The 21349-nt window shown below is 39.3% G+C and overlaps 1 protein-coding gene across 1 annotated transcript in view; it reads left to right on the top strand.

Annotated features, from left to right (window-relative positions):
- LOC126480718 (uncharacterized) overlaps positions 1-21349 on the top strand; it is a 180692-nt gene that overhangs the window by 20814 nt on the left and 138529 nt on the right. Inside the window, exon 5 of the mRNA XM_050103973.1 lies at positions 18526-18676. Coding sequence (XP_049959930.1) covers positions 18526-18676 — 151 coding nt within the window. The remainder of the gene's footprint in view (positions 1-18525; positions 18677-21349) is intronic.

Here is a 21349-nt window from a genome sequence, read left to right as displayed (position 1 = left end):
TGCATGGAGGTAGTACCATGGGTAAGCCAGGGCTATGACATGATCCTAGGTGTAGATTTCTTACATCAATATCATGCCAAAACTGACCTTGGACAACGAACTGTGGAACTTGGCGGAATGTTACTTCAGCTATGGAAAACTGTTGTCAATGCAGAGCTGTTGCGAGGGGGATTCAACGTAATGAACAAACCAATTGAGCCGCCTACATTAGCATTAAGGCTTAATTCACATGAGTGTGTGTCTAGAGGCACTGGGAAGTCGCTTTGGGGAAGTGTAGAGTCAAATCGACCTGTGGGTACAGTATGTGTTATTGAACCATTGGAGGATAATGAAGTTTTGGATCCATTAGGTTATTTTGTGAAACGTAGTATTGTACGCTTACAAGAGGGAAACGACGGGCGAGTAGTCCCCGTGTTTGTGGATAATTTTAGCGCTGTAGAGGCAAATTTGGGAAAAAGAGTTTTAGTAGCGAATTTGTATGGACCAGATGACGAAGAATGGTGTTCGAGAGGTAGGCGTAGCGATCAACCACTAACTGCCGATGGAACTGCATTGCATAACAAAGTTAAGCATTTGAAAGGAGGAGAAAAAGAGCATATGGAAGAGTTTTTTGTGGGAATTTAAGGATTTGTTTTTTATTCAAGGGCCATTACCAGAAACTCCATTAGTTCTACATAGGATACCAACAGGGAACAAAGCACCTGTTTACTGTAAACCATATAGAATACCGAGGTATTTGCAGCCAGTTGTGGAGGATTTCATTGATCAGCAGCTTGCGGGCGGTATTATAGAGCATAGTAATAGTTGCTGAGGAGTGGGCATTGTCGTTCTGCCTATAAAATCTATGGATGGAACTAAAAAATACAGGTTCTATTGTGACTGCCAATACCTCAATAATAAGACAGTTAAGGACACACACCCCATGCCAAACATATCGGAGACTTTGGATCACTTAGGACAGTGTCAGTACTTCTCTACGATGGAATTGACAAGTGGTTATCATCAGTTAGAGGTGGCTCCAGAGGGTCATCCAAAACCTGCTTTCTCTATTCCTGGACACCATTACCAGTATATGTGAATGCCATTTGGTTTAGAAATTGCTCCAGCAACATTTCAGAGGTTGCTAGACAGTGTGTTGAGGGGTTTGAAACCAAGGCAGTGTCTTGTCTATTTGGATGACATTATAGTGTTTTCACATAGTATGGAGCAGCATAGACAGCAGTTAAGGGAAGTCTTCATGAGGTTAAGAGCAGCTCGTTTGACGTTGAGCCTGGGGAAGTGTCATTTTACATTAGAAGAAGTAAAATATTTGGGTCATATTATCAGTAAGGACGGAGTGCGAACAGATGTGAGGTTGGTACAGGCTGTAAGGGATTTTCGGGAGCTGAAAACAGTTTAGGAAGTGCAATCATTCTTCAGAGTTTGCAATTTCTATCGAAAGTTTGTGATGGGTTTTGCAGATTTAGCACAGCCATTGACGCGATTGTTACAGAAGGGTGTGAAATTTGAGTGGACAGAAGAGTGTCAGAAAGTGTTTGACAAACTGAAAGAAGTGTTAACATCAAGTCCGGTTCTTATGTTTCCAGATTTTGAAAAGGAATTTATCGCGCATGTGATGCATCACATCAAGCATTAGGGTCTGTTCTTAGTCAGGAAATTGATGAGAAAGAATCCTGTAACCTATGCTTCTAGGCAGTTGAATGCAGCAGAGAGGAATTACTCAACAAAATGGAGGGAGATGCTTAGCGTAATCTATGGAATCACATATTTTAAATGTTATTTACAGTGGAGAAGATTTCGGGTAGTGACAGCTCATGCTGCATTGAAGTGGTTGTTGGGGTTGAAGGATTCATCCACTAGACTCGCTAGGTGGATTGTGAGGCTTAGTGAATTCAGCTACGAGGTCGTGCATAAGCCTGGGAAGAAGCATGGTAATGCGGATGCACTGAGTAGAAAGGTGTCAAAAGTAGAAGTCATAGGTTATGACCTAGCAGTATGGCTAGAATTACAGGACGCTGACAATGATTGTGAATTGTGTCGGACACAGCCACAATTTAATATGTATGACAGTCTTCTGTGCAGGGAAATGAAGCTAGGGCCAAGGGTAGTAGTACCAGTGAAGCTGAGAGATGAGGTTTTGAAAGTGTTATCTGGTCATGGTGTGAGTAAAGCGACAAATAAGAGAGTGGTGGATGGGTAGGAAAGTAGATGTGGATCAGTATGTCAAGAATTGAATACCATCTGTGCAGAGAGTAGATTTGAGTTGGAAATGGATACAGCTACAGTGATTGCCGGAAGTGACAAGTCCATTTTCTATGTTGGGAATTGCTGTCTTAGGACCTTTCAGTCGAACACCATCAGGGAACACTTTCGTTCTGACAATAATAGACCATTTTTTGAGGTATGTGGATATGGTGGCTATGCCAAATCAACAGGCAGCAGTGGTCACACAAGCATTAATAAACAACTGGATTTTGAAGTTTGGTGTACCAGAGATAATAATTACTGACCAAGGGACCAACTTCATGTCGGATTTAATGAAGGAACTGTGTAAATTGCTGAACATAAGGAAGTTGAGGATGAGCGCGTTGCATCCACAGGTGAACGGAAAGACAGAATGGGTACACACAACAATCGGGGAAGATGCTGAGTTTTTGTGTGGGTTCTCATCACTATCTGTGGGACAAGTATTTGAAGCATATTGTATGCGCATACAATGCAAAAGTCCATACCAATACCGGTTTGTCTCCATTTGAGGTATTGTATGGGCGAAAAATGCCATCACCGTTTGATTTAGTGAAGCTACAGAAAGGAAGGGCCAGGGAATCTGTACGTCAATTGGCGAGGACAATTCAGGAGGTCTGGAAACGGGTACAAAAGGCGAATACGAAGGCTTTGGAAAGGCAGCAAGACGCAGTGAAGTGGAAAGGGAGTTTACCGCAGTATAGAGTAGGGCAATCGGTAATGCTATCCAGCCCCTATACGCCAAAAGGGAAAACGAAGAAGTTGTCACGAGGTATCAAGGGTCATACCAGGTAGTTGAAACCACATCCCTGGTTAATGTCAAGCTTCAGCTGCCAACTAGAACAACGATAGTATACATTGGGCGGTTGCGGCCATTTAAGGGTTGTCCAGATGTGATTCCAGACATGTCACAGGAAGAGAATAGGAAGAAAGAGAGCGTGGAGAGAGGTGTACCTGTGCGTTGCGATCCAGAAAGTAGTGGAGTATTTGTAGTTTTTTTTTGTTTTCTTGTTATGTGTTATTGGGTTTGCGTAGGTTAATTAGGCATTGTATTTTCATGTGTTGTATGTATTGTGAGCCTGCTAGGGACAGCTGTCTTTTCCAAGAGGGAAGGTAACAGTATGTCCAGCCAGGGTGATAAGCACCAATTCGGACATGTGCATGGTGCAGTTATTTTTAGCCAGGAGTAAAGAAATAGACTGTCCAAGGGACATCACGGAGCCAAAATGAGCTTGCAACAGGTCGGGATGCATTGGATCTTCTCCACCTATGAAAAATTAATAGTAGTAGCAATTTGTTTTGAGCAGGGAATATTTACCGAAGCGAAACACATAGAGCTTGAGGGGAGTGGAATTTTAATCAGTGGAACTGCGTGTAACATAACAGGACCAACCTTCCATCTGCCAGCATCAATTTCAGGAGTCACGCATTTGAATGTTACACAGCCACAGCTGTAATGGCCAGAAGCAACTTTGGAGTTTTTGCCAAGGCAGAATCTGACCTTGCTAAATCAAACTCTGAAGTCAGGTCTTTTGAGATCTGTAAACCAGTTCATTTCAGAGCAAGAGGGGTGCATATCAGCCGAACAGGTTGTGCAGCACGTCACTCAATACAGGGAAAGGCAATGACAAGTAACGATCATCTTAAGCACCTCTGTGCCAAGTGCCATCGCAGCCTTAACTTTGTTGTATGTTGTTTTCATTCTGATCAGGTGGAGAGCCAATCGACGGTAGTCCAAAACCCTGTGGATTGGATACCGAGGGCATAAGATGGGTAGGTAAGGGGTTGATTGAGCTTTAAGTGGAGTGGTCATCCAGTAAGGAATTTTTACATTTTGTTTCATGTCATGTGCTTTAAGAGGACTAGACCACATCTGAGTTTTCTAATAGTAGTAGTAAATATGTCATCAGTACGTGCTGGCCCAAACAAGTTTAAGAGTAGTTAGAGGTCGACCTGGGGACCAGGTCTTTCCGAAGGGGAGAATATGTAGCGGCACCACCATTTAAGATGGGAAAAGGTTAGCTTCGGTGCAATATTTCTGAGCGTGAGCCTGTTGACAGTAAGTTATGCTACCAGTGGTTACAAAGTAGAATGGAAGCCACAGGGCTGTAGACCCACTGCAAAGAGTAAACACAGCAGTTTGCATGGTGCGATTTACAGGCAGAATGGGCTCACTGGCCCAACCCAGGTGTTATGAGTACATGACTCGGAGTGGCGCGTTTGCAAAATAGAGGCGCAGAGCCGCGTATAAATAGGCACCGGTTCACTAACAAGGCATTCAAGTGTGACAGCTCTCCTGGATGGTGGGGCGCATCACACCACCAGCTACATGCAGCAGCAGATGGGGTGCCAGCATTCCAGTCCACGGCAGGTCACTGGCTCAACCCTCTGAGGCCAACACAGGGTCTGCAGCCAGCCAGCGGTGGGCCACACCACAGCTTGCTACTGTGGGCAGTCTTGTTGGCTCCCAACACACGCCGGAAGCATCCCAAGACAAGGGCCGCAGATTCAGACACCAGATTGCGGGCACTTGTTGTCGCCGCGATCTTAGCCACGCCGCCGAGGAAGCATGCTGTGGGCTGCCTTGCAACTCCCAGTTTGCGGCACTGAGGTGGCAGGGATGAAGACCGCTGAGTCGACTGCCGGCGCAACCTGATGTCACAAGTCCGCGGCCAACACACAGCAGTGCGCTGCATGGGTCGCTGAGGCAACCCTTTACATGCCAAGCTTTTTCACAGACACCAAAGTGGTGTCCTCAGCATTGCGGGACCCGGTGACGCAGACCGAGAGGAACAGGAGCACTGTAGCTGGAAATAATAAATCACTTGGGAAATTCGGACGAGTTTTAATATGTCACATCATGACAGCCCATCCTTGTCCAACATTCCTCTACAGATGGATAAAAAGTGAAGTGATGACATCCAAGCTGAACTAAATATGCAAAACATAATTGACATAATAAAGCAATATCAGTTGAGAGAATAACAATAATAATAATGGCGTGTCACAAGGGCCTCCCGTCGGGTAGACCACTCATCTGGTGCAAGTCTTTTGATTTGACGCCACTTCGGCGACTTGCGCATCGATGGGGATGAAAAGATGATGATTAGGACAACACAACCCCAGTCCCTGAGCGGAGAAAATCTCCAACCCAGCCGGGAATCGAACCCGGGCCCTTAGGATTGACAGTCTGTCGCACTAACCACTCAGCTACCGAGAGTGGACATCAGTTGAGATGGGAGGGCCATATAGACTGTATGCCAGATGCAAGAATCGCTAAAGCTATAAAACAATGTAAACCAAAATACAAAATGTCTTTGAGGAGACCAGTGAAGAGATGACTTGATCAGTTCTAAAGCAGACAGAACAGCCTTAAAGGCCCAGTCCATGATGTAAGATGATGTGATGATGATGATGATATTTATAGGATTTGAAAGTCTGTTCTCAGATACTAGTTTCCTAATGAAGTGAAACACAGCTTTAAAAAAGTAAATCTTGAAAAAGTCACCGATAAAAATGAGATGATTCCAAAGCACTATTAAGTGCAAAACAGTTATCACATGTTATGTAGATGCCTGTCGTTGAATGCTTATTGTTGAAGTCTGGGGTGGAAGTCTCCGGTTTGGATCTCCTTTACAGCATTTTTTACTTTTATTTAAATTCTATACATTTGTCAGTTGGAAATAGTAATGAACAAGTATTCAGTCATAATTTTCTAAGGAAAATAACATTTTATTGTCAGTTGTGGGTCATATGAAACAAATTAAAATTTTGTATGAACATGTAAAATGACTTAGGTACATCAATAATCGTCCAGAATGTATTTTCACTTAGCAGCAGAGTGTGTACTGAAAAGAAACTTCGTCACAGAGTAAAACCAGATTAATCTACCAGGAAGTTTCATCGACAGTACTGGTGCATTTCATATGCTCGTTTCTCCACAGAACGAAGAAATTAGTGGGCACGAAACAGAGGAAATGTAGAATATCCTGGGAAAAAATGCAGCATATCTTTCTGTGGATACTGTCCAGCCTTTTGAATTGTATGTACTAGAATCTACTAGATGACTCATGAGGGATGCTTTTTCACTTTATTCACAGTATCTCTCAACACTTTGCGTGACTGTTTCTGTAAACATCATTTGTTCAAACAAGTATGTAAACATACTGATTTTTCAATGAACTACTTTTTTTAAATTTTGTGCATGCAATCACCAGACTTCTACAGTCCTTCCTGGTGACGTAAAGTTTCAGTCTCAGTTTTATCGTGATCCAGAACGTCAGGCTGCCTTTTTTAAATTTTTTTATTACTGATGACTGTTGACATTGGTACATTATGAATGCAATTCCACATTTGTAGTTGATTGCTGTACTGTTTTGTAAATGAGCACCCGCTTGAAGACATTTTGCTGAACAAATAGCCTTCAGAATACGTTAGACTATGAAGTTGGTAGTCACATCATATAAAACACCTGCAAATTTACTATCTACATTAATATATTAATATTTATTGTGTGGTTTTCTCTTATATGCTGTAATGTGTGTTTCATGTTCAAGTACTTGACATAGAAGTAAAATCTTAAAACACCTAAATTTGTAGTCTGTGTTTTTCTTAGTTCAGTGATTTGTCTCCTGAACAAGCTTCAAAGCAGAAATATGTAGCTGCATAAATATCTTTTACATTCGCTGTATTGAACTCCACATATTGTTAGTGTAAGTAGTGCTAGGGAGATGTATTATTGCTCCAGTAAGCGTACAGTAGTATACCGTATTTACTCGAATCTAAGCCGCACTTCTTTTCCGGTTTTTGTAATCCAAAAAACCACCTGCGGCTTAGAATCGAGTGCAGAGCAAGCGGGAGTTCTGAAAAATGTTGGTGGGTGCCGCCACAACTAACTTCTGCCGTCGAATATATGTAGCGCCACACAGGCATGCTTTGTAGGCACAAAGATAAATACTGGTACCAAAATCTCTGCGTCAGTAAATAAATTAAAAAAAAAAAAGTGGAAGACGAGCCTTTCTCCTCCGCTCGGAGTTTAGACCACTGCGTTTTGGTACATTATCCAACGAAGTAAATACAAATTCTGTATTGTTGATCTTCGAATGTAGCAGCATTTCAATGTACTACGAAAATCCGACTGGCAAGACTGTTTGGGATGTTTGTCAATATGGCCAACTCTACGTTCTGAATTTTTTCCTACCTGTGAGAAGAGATGGTTGCTAATAGGAGCTTTTATGAATTGTGAATCACATGTAGTATTCTCTTCGCCATAAGATTAATACGAATATAAACATTTTGCCATGTATTGTTTCGTGTTTACTACTATCTCATTTAAATCCTGTCTGCCTAATAAACTACGAAACTAGAGTGAGACAACAGCAAACGCGGAAGAATATACATATCATGTCATGTTTATATTCGTATTATTCTTATGCCTGATAGTGATACAGTCAGAAATGAAGCACGGCAACTGACTAGATTTTTAAATCTAAGATGACTAATTTCTGTGCAGAATGTAATGAACTAAAGAGGCGCCTGCAAAGATTTTCAAACGGAGAAAAATTTTCGCTAAAATTTCGTTCAGAACATCGTCTATCATACGCAGTCTATTATTTGGTTCTTGTTGATCATTATCAAAGAAAGAAGTGGTGTAAAAAAGAACAAATGTTTCGCTAATGAGACGACTCCTCTCTATTTTTTATTTGTAAGCGGCGGTAGCGCGCACACGAGCGGCGACAGGCCGTAAACACGCACTATCAGAATGCGACAAACAATACATGACACAGTACAGTAAGCATTTTCAGCTTAGAGTGACGTAAACACCTATAACAAAGAGAACGGCACTTATCAGATCAAAGAAAAATAAGCAATCAATTCAAACCAGACGAAGCACGTGAAAAAGGAGGGATATCCGTATAAATACGGACGGAGCGCGTGACGCGTAGCAATGGCTACCTGGTAAACCGTAACTGCTAAGCTTACGACTCGAACCAAACTACTGCAGCTGTATCGTCATTCATTATACCTAAATTGTGTCTCATATTACAACTAGGCGAACTTTGTTTCGATTTGGAGGTGCGACCTAAAACTTTTCTCTCCCCTCGATTTTCGAGTCTCAAATCTCAGGTGCGGCTTAGATTCGGGAAAAATTTTTTTCCTTGATTTCGAGTCTCATTTTTCAGGTGCGGCTTAGATTCGAGTGCGGCTTAGATTCGAGTAAATACGGTATAACCCATTTATTAGTGTATTTTCTGCAATTTCATCTTATGTTTTTGCCACAGTGCAGAGGTCTAACAGCAGACTGTGCACTCGACTATTGACCATTCGTACTTTCTGTGTATAGGCTGTGTAAAGATGATTTTCTGAGTGTAACATTCACTGACAGCACTAGGTATCTGATGGCCTGACGTCACGAGCTGCGACCCCCAGAAAGTTCAGAGTTTAATGTTGAGTAAATATTCATGCTGCAGATATACCCACATTGCCTATAACATTTCAACCATAGTTATTCAAATGATAGAATAAATTAAAAAGAGGGTGAGGGGTACATATTCAAGTCTTTGAACACTTTAAATGTTTGTTGGATTTCAGCTGTAAAGTTTGGAGACATTCCTACATTTCTCTTATTGTTGAAGAGTTGCATCATGCTTCTTCTGACACAGTCGGCTAATAAATGAATGCAACTGTGTTATGACAGAACCTTATAACAAGTATTTTGTAACAGGCTGCTGTGGACAAGTCAAGTCAAATAACTGTGAAAACTTGAAATAATGTGCTTTCTGAAGCATTTCTAGTGTGATTGGTTGACAGACATGTATTTGGAAATGTGTAGTATGTTTGTATAAAGATAAATATGTTATTTTAATTATTTCATTGTAAACATTCTAATCTTACTGTCCCACACATCTCTATTAAAATTCTCTGCCCCTGCACAAGTTTTGAAAGTACTGAGAGGCATAAGATTTACAAAAGAAAAAACTTTTTACTTATATTCATTTTCTCTTGTTTTTGGCTGCAGTTCTTGCGTCTAGGGGTATATTCTTGAATCTGAAATTTTGATTTTGTAGGTTCCTGTTGATCTGAATAAAGATTTGCCTGTTTTACTCTTGAATTTTAGTTTTTGTCACGTTTTTCAGTATCACACCGTCTTTACCGTTTCCACTTCTATAACATCCCAAATTACATTGTTAGTGTCAGTCATAATAATACATCTGTCTCCATGAGAGGCATACCCACTACTACTAACATTCTGTAGTACTTACAGTATTCCAAAGAGTTTACAAAGCAAAAGAAGACTCGTCACCAAGATATAACATTATTTTATAAATGAATCCAGAAATAAATTTAATAAGTAGCATTAGATTGTGCAGTTAATAATATGAATTTTAAGTATGCCAGATATTTCTTAATTTCAAATATTTCTAAAAGAAGAGTAATTTTAACTGCACGTACAGAGTACTAACTAATTAATTTCTTTTTATACATTTTAGCCTGAAATATAATACATAGTATACAAAATCATTTTAAATTCTACATGTACATCTACATTTATACTCCGCAAGCCACCCAACGGTGTGTGGCGGAGGGCACTTTACGTGCCACTGTCATTACCTCCCTTTTCTGTTCCAGTCGCGTATGGTTCGCGGGAAGAACGACTGTCTGAAAGCCTCCGTGCACGCTCGAATCTCTCTAATTTTACATTCATGGTCTCCTCAGGAGGTATAAGTAGGGGGAAGCAATATATTTGATACCTCATCCAGAAACATACCCTCTCGAAACCTGGCGAGCAAGCTACACTGCGATGCAGAGTGCCTCTCTTGCAGAGTCTGCCACTTGAGTTTGCTAAACATCTCCGTAACGCTATCACGGTTACCAAGTAACCCTGTGCCGAAACGCGTCGCTCTTCTTTGGATCTTCTCTATCTCCTTCGTCAACCCGATCTGGTACGGATCCCACACTGATGAGCAATACTCAAGTATAGGTCGAACGAGTGTTTTGTAAGCCACCTCCTTTGTTGATGGACTACATTTTCTAAGGACTCTCCCAATGAATCTCAACCTGGTACCCGCCTTACCAACAATTAATTTTATGTGATCATTCCACTTCAAATCATTCCACACGCATACTCTCAGATATTTTACAGAAGTAACTGCTACCAGTGTTTGTTCCGCTATCATATAATCATACAATAAAGGATCCTTCTTTCTATGTATTCGCAATACATTACATTTATCTATGTTAAGGGTCAGTTGCCACTCCCTGCACCAAGTGCCTATCCGCTGCAGATCTTCCTGCATTTCGCTACAATTTTCTAATGCTGCAACTTCTCTGTATACTACAGCATCATCCGCGAAAAGCCGCATGGAACTTCCGACACTATCTACTAGGTCATTTATATATATTGTGAAAAGCAATGGTCCCATAACACTCCCCTGTGGCACGCCAGAGGTTACCTTAACGTCTGTAGACGTCTCTCCATTGATAACAGCATGCTGTGTTCTGTTTGCTAAAAACTCTTCAATCCAGCCACACATCTGGTCTGATATTCCGTAGGCTCTTACTTTGTTTATCAGGCGACAGTGCGGAACTGTAGCGAACGCCTTCCGGAAGTCAAGGAAAATAGCATCTACCTGGGAGCCTGAGTCTAATATTTTCTGGGTCTCATGAACAAATAAAGCGAGTTGGGTCTCACATGATCGCTGTTTCTGGAATCCATGTTGATTCCTACAGAGTAGATTCTGGGTTTCCAAAAACGACACGATACGCGAGCAAAAAACATGTTCTAAAATTCTGCAACAGATTGAGGTCAGAGATATAGGTCTATAGTTTTGCGCATCTGGTCGACGACCCTTCTTGAAGACTGGGACTACCTGTGCTCTTTTCCAATCATTTGGAACCTTCCGTTTCTCTAGAGACTTGCGGTACACGGCTGTTAGAAGGGGGGCAAGTTCTTTCGCATACTCTGTGTAGAATCGAATTGGTATCCCGTCAGGTCCAGTGGACTTTCCTCTGTTGAGTGATTCCAGTTGCTTTTCTATTCCTTGGACACTTATTTCGATGTCAGCCATTTTTTCTTTTGTGCAAGGATTTAGAGAAGGAACTGGAGCTGTGAAACAGCTTTGGAAAATTTGGAAAAAGATGTTTAGTATTTCAGCGTTACGCGTGTCATCCTCTATTTCAATGCCATCATCATCCCTGAGTATCTGGATATGCTGTTTCGAGCCACTTACTGATTTAATGTAAGATCAGAACTTCCTAGGATTTTCTGTCAAGTCGGTACATAGAATTTTGCTTTTGAATTCACTGAACGCTTCACGCATAGCCCTCCTTACGCCAACTTTGACATTGTTTAGCTTCTGTTTGGCTGAGAGTTTTTGGCTGCGTTTAAACTTGGAGTGAAGCTCTCTTTGCTTTCGCAGTAGTTTCCTAACTTTGTTGTTAAACCACGGTGGGTTTTTCCCGTTCTTACAGTTTTACTCGGCACGTACCTGTCTAAAACGCATTTTACGATTGCCTTGAACTTCTTCCATAAACACTGAACATTGTCAGTGTCAGAACAGAAATTTTCGTTTTGATCTGTTAGGTAGTCTGAAATCATTTAGTTAAACAGCTGAGATAATGTTCACCTATACAAGAATCAATAGTATACATGCAGTTGTTTATTTCTATAAAAAAAGGTAATATTAGAGGAGAGTGTCCTTTTACAACATGTACAACAAATGAATGGCGGATGAGAATGAAGCATCGATGGCAGCACGCACTACGATTTCTTACATGATGTGACGCTTGTTTTGTGAACGAGCGTAAATAGTGGCATCAATTCATTTGCATCACATGAATTGAGCCACATGATCGACTTGGACAATTATGTTATTGGAAAGGATTGATACTGACATCAGCAAAATCAGAGTATTAAACAAACCACATTCAGTAAGCACTGCTCTAAAACAGATTACTAGATAATGTGAGAAAGAGGCAGCAGAAGCAAATTAGTTTGTTTTATTATGTTTCAGAATAATTTACACACACAGCTATTGAAAATAACAATCAAGATAAAATAATGAAATCAACAAAACTACACCTGTAAAGGAAAATCTATATGATGATTCATGTGTGAAAAACATCAGATTTTGGTGTCCTGGCAAGGCACATTACCAGTCTCACTTATAGAAATAATTAACCATTGCATCTATGTTTCTTATTGCTGACATTTTTCTTCTTCTTTCATCCATGTTTGTGGCAGATTCAAGTTCTTTTGCAGTAAATGTGTTTTCAGTTTGCTGACACTCTCTCTCACACATAGGTAATCATTCAGAACACAGTATGCTTTAATTATATCAATAGCAAAGTCCAACTTAACATTCATTTCTCACTGGAACACACAACATGTAAACAGAAACTGTTACTGAATGTTTCATGAATGAAACTGTTAGTGCAAACAAGAAAAATTGACACATGCAGTATATTGTGCTGTTGTATCTGCTATTGTTGATTTCCACTTCTAAGCGAAAATAATTCCTAATACATTGTTAACCTAAAATGTGACTGTAACAGACTTCAGAAACCACATACGTAAGAGATACATGAGCCCAACTCCACATAGCGCAAGGCTATAGTGTCAAGTGTGGCACGACGTAGCCCTTCACAGCCAGCTGCCAAAATATATTACCTGTTTACTTAAGACTGGAAATAGATACAGCTCTCCTTCCATAGTTACAAACAGTTTCGATGTGTTAGCTACATTTCATGCGCAGCAATGTATGACCTACAGTGCACCAAATGTAAACTAGGCAGTGACTGTATTTTTCACTAAAACCTTTTTGAAATACGGGTGATAGATTGCTTGATTTTGAAGTATCATAATAACTACAAGCGATAATGAAAAGAAAGCCAGATCATTATAAAGCTGTGATGTGAGAATATAAGATGTGAAAGAATCAAAAATGTTTATATTGAAAAGTTTCTTCAAAACCAAATGAGAAATATTACGTAGCAGATAAAAATCAAACAGTGGAAAATCCAGGATGGAATGTAACAATACCAGAGTAGGAAAGTTGCTACTCACCGTATAGCAGAGATGCTGATGGCACAACAAAAAGATTCACACAATTAACGCTTCTCAGCTCTTTGAGACTGTAGACGTATGTGCAAGTTGCATTTATGTGAGTGTGTGCGTGTGTGTGTATGTGTGTCTACTGCTGACAAAGGCCTTAATGGCCGAAGCTTTTGTGTGAATCCTTTTATTGTGCCTATCGTGACTCAGCATCTCTGCTATATGGTGCATAGCAACTTTCCTTCTCTTGTATTGTTACATAGCAGATAACATACACAAATCCCAAACATGTGATTTTTAATTTCTTGCATAAAAAGTGAAAGTTGTAATAAGAAAGTAACTACAGAGACAGATATAGCTTTGTTTTATTTACATAAAAATTAACCAAGTTGGCTAAAGCCGAACGACCATCTTTGTACAAAGAAGACAAGGTGTCATATTACTTCTGTTGCTGTCAAGTCACATGCATGCCATGCCATTGTCCTGCCATGCCATGTGTTCACATCACTTATCATGCCACATCAGTGAGTACCCTGCCTAAAATCTTAAGAGTTATATAGTTCAGACAAAAATATTAACTTCCTACCCCACACACATTCTGGAAAATCCCAACCGGAGACATTGCAAAAGCTTTTACTAAGGTTTATGAAGTTACATTTCACTGGATAGCAAGTGCTGATCAAGGCCAAAACCCCTGAAGGTGGCAAACTCGTGAATACTATTTACAACACATCCTCTGGGAAAGCTTGAATAATCACAAGGCCAAAACGGTGTGACAATAGCCTCTTTGCGTTGTTTCATGGTTCTACATGTAGTCTTAAGTTGGAGCATACTTCACAAATTATTTAAAATGCTTATTTTATATAGTTTATGATCAAGTAATATTTTAGTCAATAAGACGACAATCCTTGTGTCCCCCAGTAATTTATAAGCCTTTCTAAACATTAAACTTGTTTGAAGTATAATTTAAGTTTTATTTGTTATTAAGGTTCTGTGTAAACAATGAAATATTTAAATTGAAATCATTTTCAAATTATTGCATGACATGTAAGCTAAATATATTTATATAATGGGAAAGCTTAGTATTTTCATTCAGTCTGTGTCAGTGTTCAAGCAAAAGTTTATTAGCTGGCTCAAAATTTTAGAGCTTATGATACTATGAAAGTTTAAAGATCAAGTTCTCCCGTAAAATAGAAATCCCTCAACAAAGCTGCAAAACTTACTGTCTGAACAACTGGAAATTATAAAACATATCCCTTGAAGTAATTTTGGTATTTACTAGCCAGTTGTTGTGCGGAAGTTACTTCCAAAACAGAAAAACATTAGTATTTATTTGCCCCAGGAGTAATATCAAAGAAAGTGTAGACATTCCAGTTTAAAAATTTTAGCATTTGTGTTTCTAGATCAGTAAAACAATCAATTCAGTTTTGATTAAGTAAAATGCTGTATAGTGCAAATTGTGTGTGAAGAAAAGAAGATTGTATGACGGGAACCACCCAAATGAGGCAAAAGTTGGGATGGTTGCTTCAGCAAGGGTACAGCTGACTGCCTGTCCTATCCTCATTAAAAAACATGCTTATATACTCTGTAGGTATGTGTATTCAGGCTATCTGTTTTGATTGGATTGTGATGACAAATCCTGTATCATAGCAAGATGATCCCAGGATTAATTAATAAAAAAATAAAATTGTCCTTGTCCTTCAGAACCATAGCAAGCTATGGCGGATATCCGTCCTGCAGCTGAATCTTTTCCACAAGTCTGAAATCAGATAATTCTTTATTCCATGCATCTTTTAGCCTGAATCTGCTTTATGCTGAGTGACCAATGGTAAAATGTGTTTGAAATGAATAATAATGACTCGGGTTTTTAATGAAAAAGCATTTTATTAGGTGAAAAACTTTGTAAATTCACAATGTTTTAATGCTTATTAAGTTTCAAAAATTAAATTATTTAGTTTGCTATGTATTTTAATTGGTGTATCATTACGTCCATTTAGCGGGAATGTTATGTTACAGGAAAACTATTTAACACACTGCTAATAAGACTGGTGTTACTGTTGTACTGTTTATTGTGTACTGTATTATTATTATTATTATTATTATTATTATTATTATTGTGCACACTTCATATACTATGAACATTGCAATGTCATCTCTCTAAGAACGATTGATTAGATGCAAGAGAGGGCCTGAAAGGCCGTAATATAAACTATATATATGTGTGTGTTTATATATTGTAGTGGCAGTTGGAAAATGAGGATGATACGCAGAGGTCCCATTTAACGGTTAGCCTCTCTTGCTTGAAAGCAGTGCATTCTGTCAGCCATATAAAGGAATAATATTGAAGTTTCTTGCAAACTGTTTCTTCATTTACATATTTAATTTTTTCTACCTGGTCATTTTTTCTGACAGTGAATTGTTTGTTCCTTAGGCCAGTGTGACTCAGGAATGTGGAATATCTTTGGCTGTTAAGGAGCCACTGGTAGCTTCAAGTTCCAAAGCTCATTGCTCGCAACCGGATGGTCAGGCGTCTAGCCTTGGCTTGTGTGTACGTAGCACGGGGTTATATCAGTCTGTACGTTATTTGAGCTGGAAGATTTGAAATAGCAGCTGCACAAAATGTTATGTTAGAATTTTGCTAATGCCTTGTGTGCCTTTTAATACTGCTGAGAGATGCATTTATCTTGAGTTTGATGTCTTTTATTTACATTTTTGATCGTTTGTGTTTTTGCCTGAGCTGAATTTTTTCTCTGTTAGAGGTAATACAAGGGAAAAAAATGAAGATTATGCTGTCTTCACCACATTTTTTGTGGATGCTAAAATGCATTTGGCATTACCAGCTATACTATTTCAAGTGTTAAAAGTGAAACTTTTGTTTCCAGTTGCAGTCACAAGATATGCTAGTTGCAAAGTTTTGAACTTTATTTGATGTTAAGTTTTTATTAGCAAGTGTTTTATTCAATTTAATTTGCATATAGTGTACTGGCTGTGTAGTGAATGTTCACTCTCTGTCTGTAATGTTATTAATCACACCACATCTGAATTGTTCACTAATTATTCCAAATATATTGGTGGCGTGATGGCTGAACTGAGGTATACGAATTTTTGTTATTCTTATTTAAATTTTTCGAAGAAAAAAGAAAATGTTAATTGGTATCTTTATGGGTTAAAATGGAGCATTATCATCGGGTTCTCATATTAGGCAAGTAAATTTTATAATTTAATATTTGTTAAATTTTCTTTTCTAACAAAAAAACTGGCTTCAGATTATCTGGTATCTAACTTTCTTGAGAATCAGTGTTTTCATGCTATCCACATGGGAACTCAGGAGTAAAAAAAATTTACAGCAAACTGTTTATATCTTGAGACATGCAAACTACTAAAAGTTATTGTTGATGCCCTCCATTAAGATACTTGGTGCATTGGCTGATGGGGCTAGCTGAATCAGTGCAAACTGAAAGTACAACTTTCCCTCACTGCCAGCCAAGCCTAACTTAGCAGTCAGCACTGGATTGAGCATGTTGTCTGCCTCTGTGTACAAGAGCAGAGACAACCCATTCAGTTAACGTCACATGAAACAAAACTCAACATAACGAAGACCGTATAGAATAATGACCATAGTGCCAGTGTACAGTGCATTATGTGCTGAGCTTAGATTGTTAGTTACCCGAAACAAGTGAATATTGATCCAAAGTTGTATGATGCATTGTGGCTTTTGTTGATTCTGCTAAACCCATGAACCACCATGCCAAGTGTCTTCCCAGAGTCTATAGGAGTAAAATGCTCTTCAATTCTTTCCAGGTGCTTGAGGCAAGGTGCTGAAAAAGGTATCCAGGAAGAATACTTCCCTCATTTTAATGTGACTGTAGCAATAGCTGCTGTATTGAAAAATGTGTTGAAATATTGAATGTGTAGGTATTCTTATAGTGGCATGTTGTACCTATGGAATATCCATTGTTACATCCATCTGTATCACATAAAGTGTATGAATATGTGATCCAATAGTAAAAGAACTTGTTCAAAATCCAAAAATATTTTTAGCACTTTGCATTTGCAGACAGTTACATTGACATGTAAAGGGCCTCACATGAGAATAAGAAAATAGATAAGCACAGTATGGATCGTATTGAGTAGTTCTGTAAGAGATATGTGTGAACTTGTAGAGAAGAATTTAAAGGGTGACATTATTTTCACAGAGACCATACATTTGATGAGAAACTGAAAGAAACGTACTTGACTGTACAAAATGTAAACAGCCACTTCATCTAGTCTCTCCTGCAGTCATTGATGGTATTCTTGATGCAGGTGTTTTTTTTTTTTTTTGGGGGGGGGGGGGGGGACATGTGATTCTCCTACGTATAAGTTCCACATCAATAACTGGTTGGTCATAGGGATGACTGCCATATGGAGGGCCTGAGCTTAATTGCTGGTACTGCCTGGGATTTTCCATTTGTGGGAGAACTGAAATTTGATGCACTCAGTTTCATGATGCTAACTGAAGAGCTGTTTGAAAGAGAAGTAGTAGCTCCAAGGTCTGGGAAGATGACAGTGACGGGAAGAGAGGTGTGCTGTGCCTCACCCTCACACGTCTCTGTACTGCATCCGAATTATTGCCATTGGCAGAGGATGGTGTGGCGGCTGGTCAGCACTGAATTGTCCATAAATTGGAAGAAAATCTATGGCAGATGTTATCTTTGTTGAGCCAACTGATAACGTAGTCAAGAGGATAGGCAGCTGTAAAGTAGCTCGAGAAGTAATAATTTCTTCTTCCCATTACACTTAAGAGTTTTCATAAAACAGTTCAGAAAAATGGCGATATGTTTCTGCCAGTATGAGTATGACGGAGGTACTTCCTTCATGTCTGTTCTATTGATGACCACCCCTTGCCCCATCCCCTCTCCATGTTGTTACAATATTATATCTTAATAGTAAAGAATTATATACTTTCTCTCGCGTATAAATAAAATAAGTGAGAAGAGAAAAAAGAGACTGAGTAAAGATTTGGGCTTATGACAGATTTTGTTTAATTTTGGTAGCCCATATTCCGTAAAATGTTTCCTTTTATTTTTTTTTATTTTTTTTCTTTATTATTAAGTGCACATTTTCATTGCTTGGTTTTAGTTTTGTAAGTATTGCATTTAACATATCCATTTATTTGCAGAACTTTGAATAAATTTTGTGACATTAATAAGTGATTTCTCATAAAATAAGCTACATTTTGTTTCCAGCAGTCACAACCTACTCCACGTAAAAATGAAAAAGTGGAGAGTATTGCTAAAAGGAGGCCAACAGCTGCAGTTCAGGCTCTTAAGAAGAAGTACCAAGAGCAACGGCTTGCCAGGCAGAGAGCAGGCAATCTGAGCAAACTTGTCCAGAAAGGTAACTCATTGTCTAGATTTGTTCCCTTTTCCTCCAGTCTTTCTTAAAGATGCTGAAATATGAAATGATTTAATGAAGACCCCATTGTTGAAAGAAGCAAGAAGCTATAAGCCAGGGTAAAGATTGAAATGATGATGTACATCTTCGGCTGGTTGTAAATTGAGTGACTAAGCTAAACATATTAATATTATTGAAATCAAGTTCCCTCCTAGTAGACACCATTTTGAGCCCTGTTTCTCCAATTTTGCATGAATTGATAATAAAGAGAAATCTACATGTTTGCTCTTCATGGGATTGGTAAGGACATCCCAATGTGGGGTGGACTCAAATTCTTTAAGTCTGTGATTCATAAATGTTGGGCAGATTGCTGTAATGGTTCTTTCCTGAGAAGTATGGATGTGCATACATTATCTTATGGGAAACAGACAGACAAAAAGATGCAGCAGAAAATAATAGTCCAAAATGGAAGTTCAAGCAAATAAAGTAAGGAGTAGATACAGCTATTTGCCGTTCCTTGGAGCTAGTAGACTAACATAACATCATTTGCTGGTGCCACATGCCTACCCTTTTCCCTTTTTCCCTTGCTGTCTCTCCCGTCCAGCTTGTCCAGCCTCTTGTCTCTTTTTTACCACTGTAGGAAGCTGTTGTCTGTTCATGCGTTTGTCAACTTCTCAGCCCAAAAATATTTTGTGAGTGGCTTCCCTTTACTCCTTCAATTGTACATCTATGTCTGCATCTACATCTATACTCTACAAGTCATTTCATGGTGTTGGGGAGGGGGGAGTATTTCTTGTACCATTATCTCCCCCCCCCCCCCCTCCTCCCTTTTCCTGTTTCATTCACAAATGGTGCACAGGAAGAATGGCTGTCAGTGACGGTCAATAATGAGCTCTAATTTTCTCATCATGATCATTTTGCAAGGTGTTTGTGCGAGAAAGTAATATTTTCCCTGACTCTCCTTGGAACAAACACTCTCCAAATTTCTGTAGCAAACCTCTCCATGACACATGACGCCTCTCTTGTGGCGTATGCCTCTGGAGTTGGTTGTGCATCTCTCTAATGCTCTGTTGCTGAATAAATGATCTTGTGATTAATGCGCAACTCTTCACGGACCTAGTGTATCTCCTATATTAACCCTACGTGGTAAGTGTCCCATACTGATGAACGGTACTAAGGAATTGCTTGAATGAGTGTTTTGTAAGCCACTTCTTTCGTGGGTGGATTACATTTCCTTAAGCTTCCTCCAGCGAATTTCTACCTGGCATCTGCGTGGCCTACTATCTGTTTTGTGTGATCATTTCACTTTACATTACTCCATTTGGCTACTCATTGATATTGTATGGTAGTTACTGTTCCCAGTGATTTTTCACAAGCAGTGGATTTCTTTGGCAGTGTATGTGCAATACATTAAGATTTATTTATGTTCAGAGTCAACTGCTGGTCCCTGCATCCATCACCGATCATCTGCAGGTCTTCCTGCATTTCGCCATACTCTTCTAGCCTTGCTACCTTCCTGTAGACAACAGCACTGTTGCAAATAGTCCCATGGCACCTCCAATATTATCCACTAGATCATTAAATTGTAAATTGTCGTGGCCCATAGGTCTCTTTGGGTCCCACCAAAATTTGTTAATTTTGTTCTGTTGAGAATGACATGTTAAGCTCTGTCTGCAAGGAAGTCCTCTGTCCAAACATAAATCTTGTCCCATACTCTGTAAGCTCATATTTTGTTCACGAAATGAGAGAGTGGAACTGCATCGAATGCTTTCCAAAAGTCAAGGAACATGTCATCAGTACGGGCACCTTTGTCTGCAGTGCTATGGATCTCAAGAATGAACAGAGAGAGCTTTTGAATGACCTTTGTGTGTGATCCTTACTGATTTTTCTAGAAGAAATTTTCATTCTTCAAACATGTTAATATTTGTAAGCATAAAACATGTTCCATAATTGTACACTAGGTTGACATCAGCAATAAAGGCCTATAATTTGCACATCTGTTCAACAAATTTTCTTGAAAATGAGAGTGACCCATTATTGTTTCCAGTTGCGAGATAGCCTTCGTTGCTCCAGTGATGTATGGTAAACTACTGCTGGGAGAAAAACAAGTTCTTTTGAATATTCTATCTAGAACCTCACAGGTATCTCATTTTACCCAGTTGCCCCTCCACTATTGAGAATTTTTAGTTGATTTTTTATTCCACAGTCAATATGTGCCATTTCAGCATTTGTGAGATGATTGAAAGAGGAACTGCATTATGATCTTCCTCAGTGAAACATTTTGGAAGACTTTCCAGATCAGATAGCTGCATGAAATTGACATCGTACCAATTAGAAAGGTAGATACACATTGACCATCACACACCGAAGCCATTAATAGTTTCAGCCCTTTGATACTTTGTTGACTTCTCTCTTTTTTTTAAAAAAAAAGGAAGAAGAGTGAAAAGCATAGAGATAAAAAGTATTTTTAAGGGATTCAGCCCACAAGTTGCTCAGGGTAGAAGTATATGATAAGATTGAAATATTAACACCTTAGAAGCACAAAGAGTGTAATAGCTATTGCCTTAAGAGGAGGAGAAAAGTAGAAGTTGCAGTGGAATCATTGTGTTCTGTGCTACCGGCAGGGTCCCAGTAATGTTGTTCAGAATTGCTGAATGAACCTAGCTTTCCATTATC

This window comes from Schistocerca serialis, chromosome 5 (assembly GCF_023864345.2).
Source record: "Schistocerca serialis cubense isolate TAMUIC-IGC-003099 chromosome 5, iqSchSeri2.2, whole genome shotgun sequence".
Classification (NCBI taxonomy): Eukaryota; Metazoa; Arthropoda; class Insecta; order Orthoptera; family Acrididae; genus Schistocerca; species Schistocerca serialis.
The sequence above is the reverse complement of the archived record's forward strand: the minus strand, read 5'-3'. Positions and strand labels throughout refer to the sequence as shown.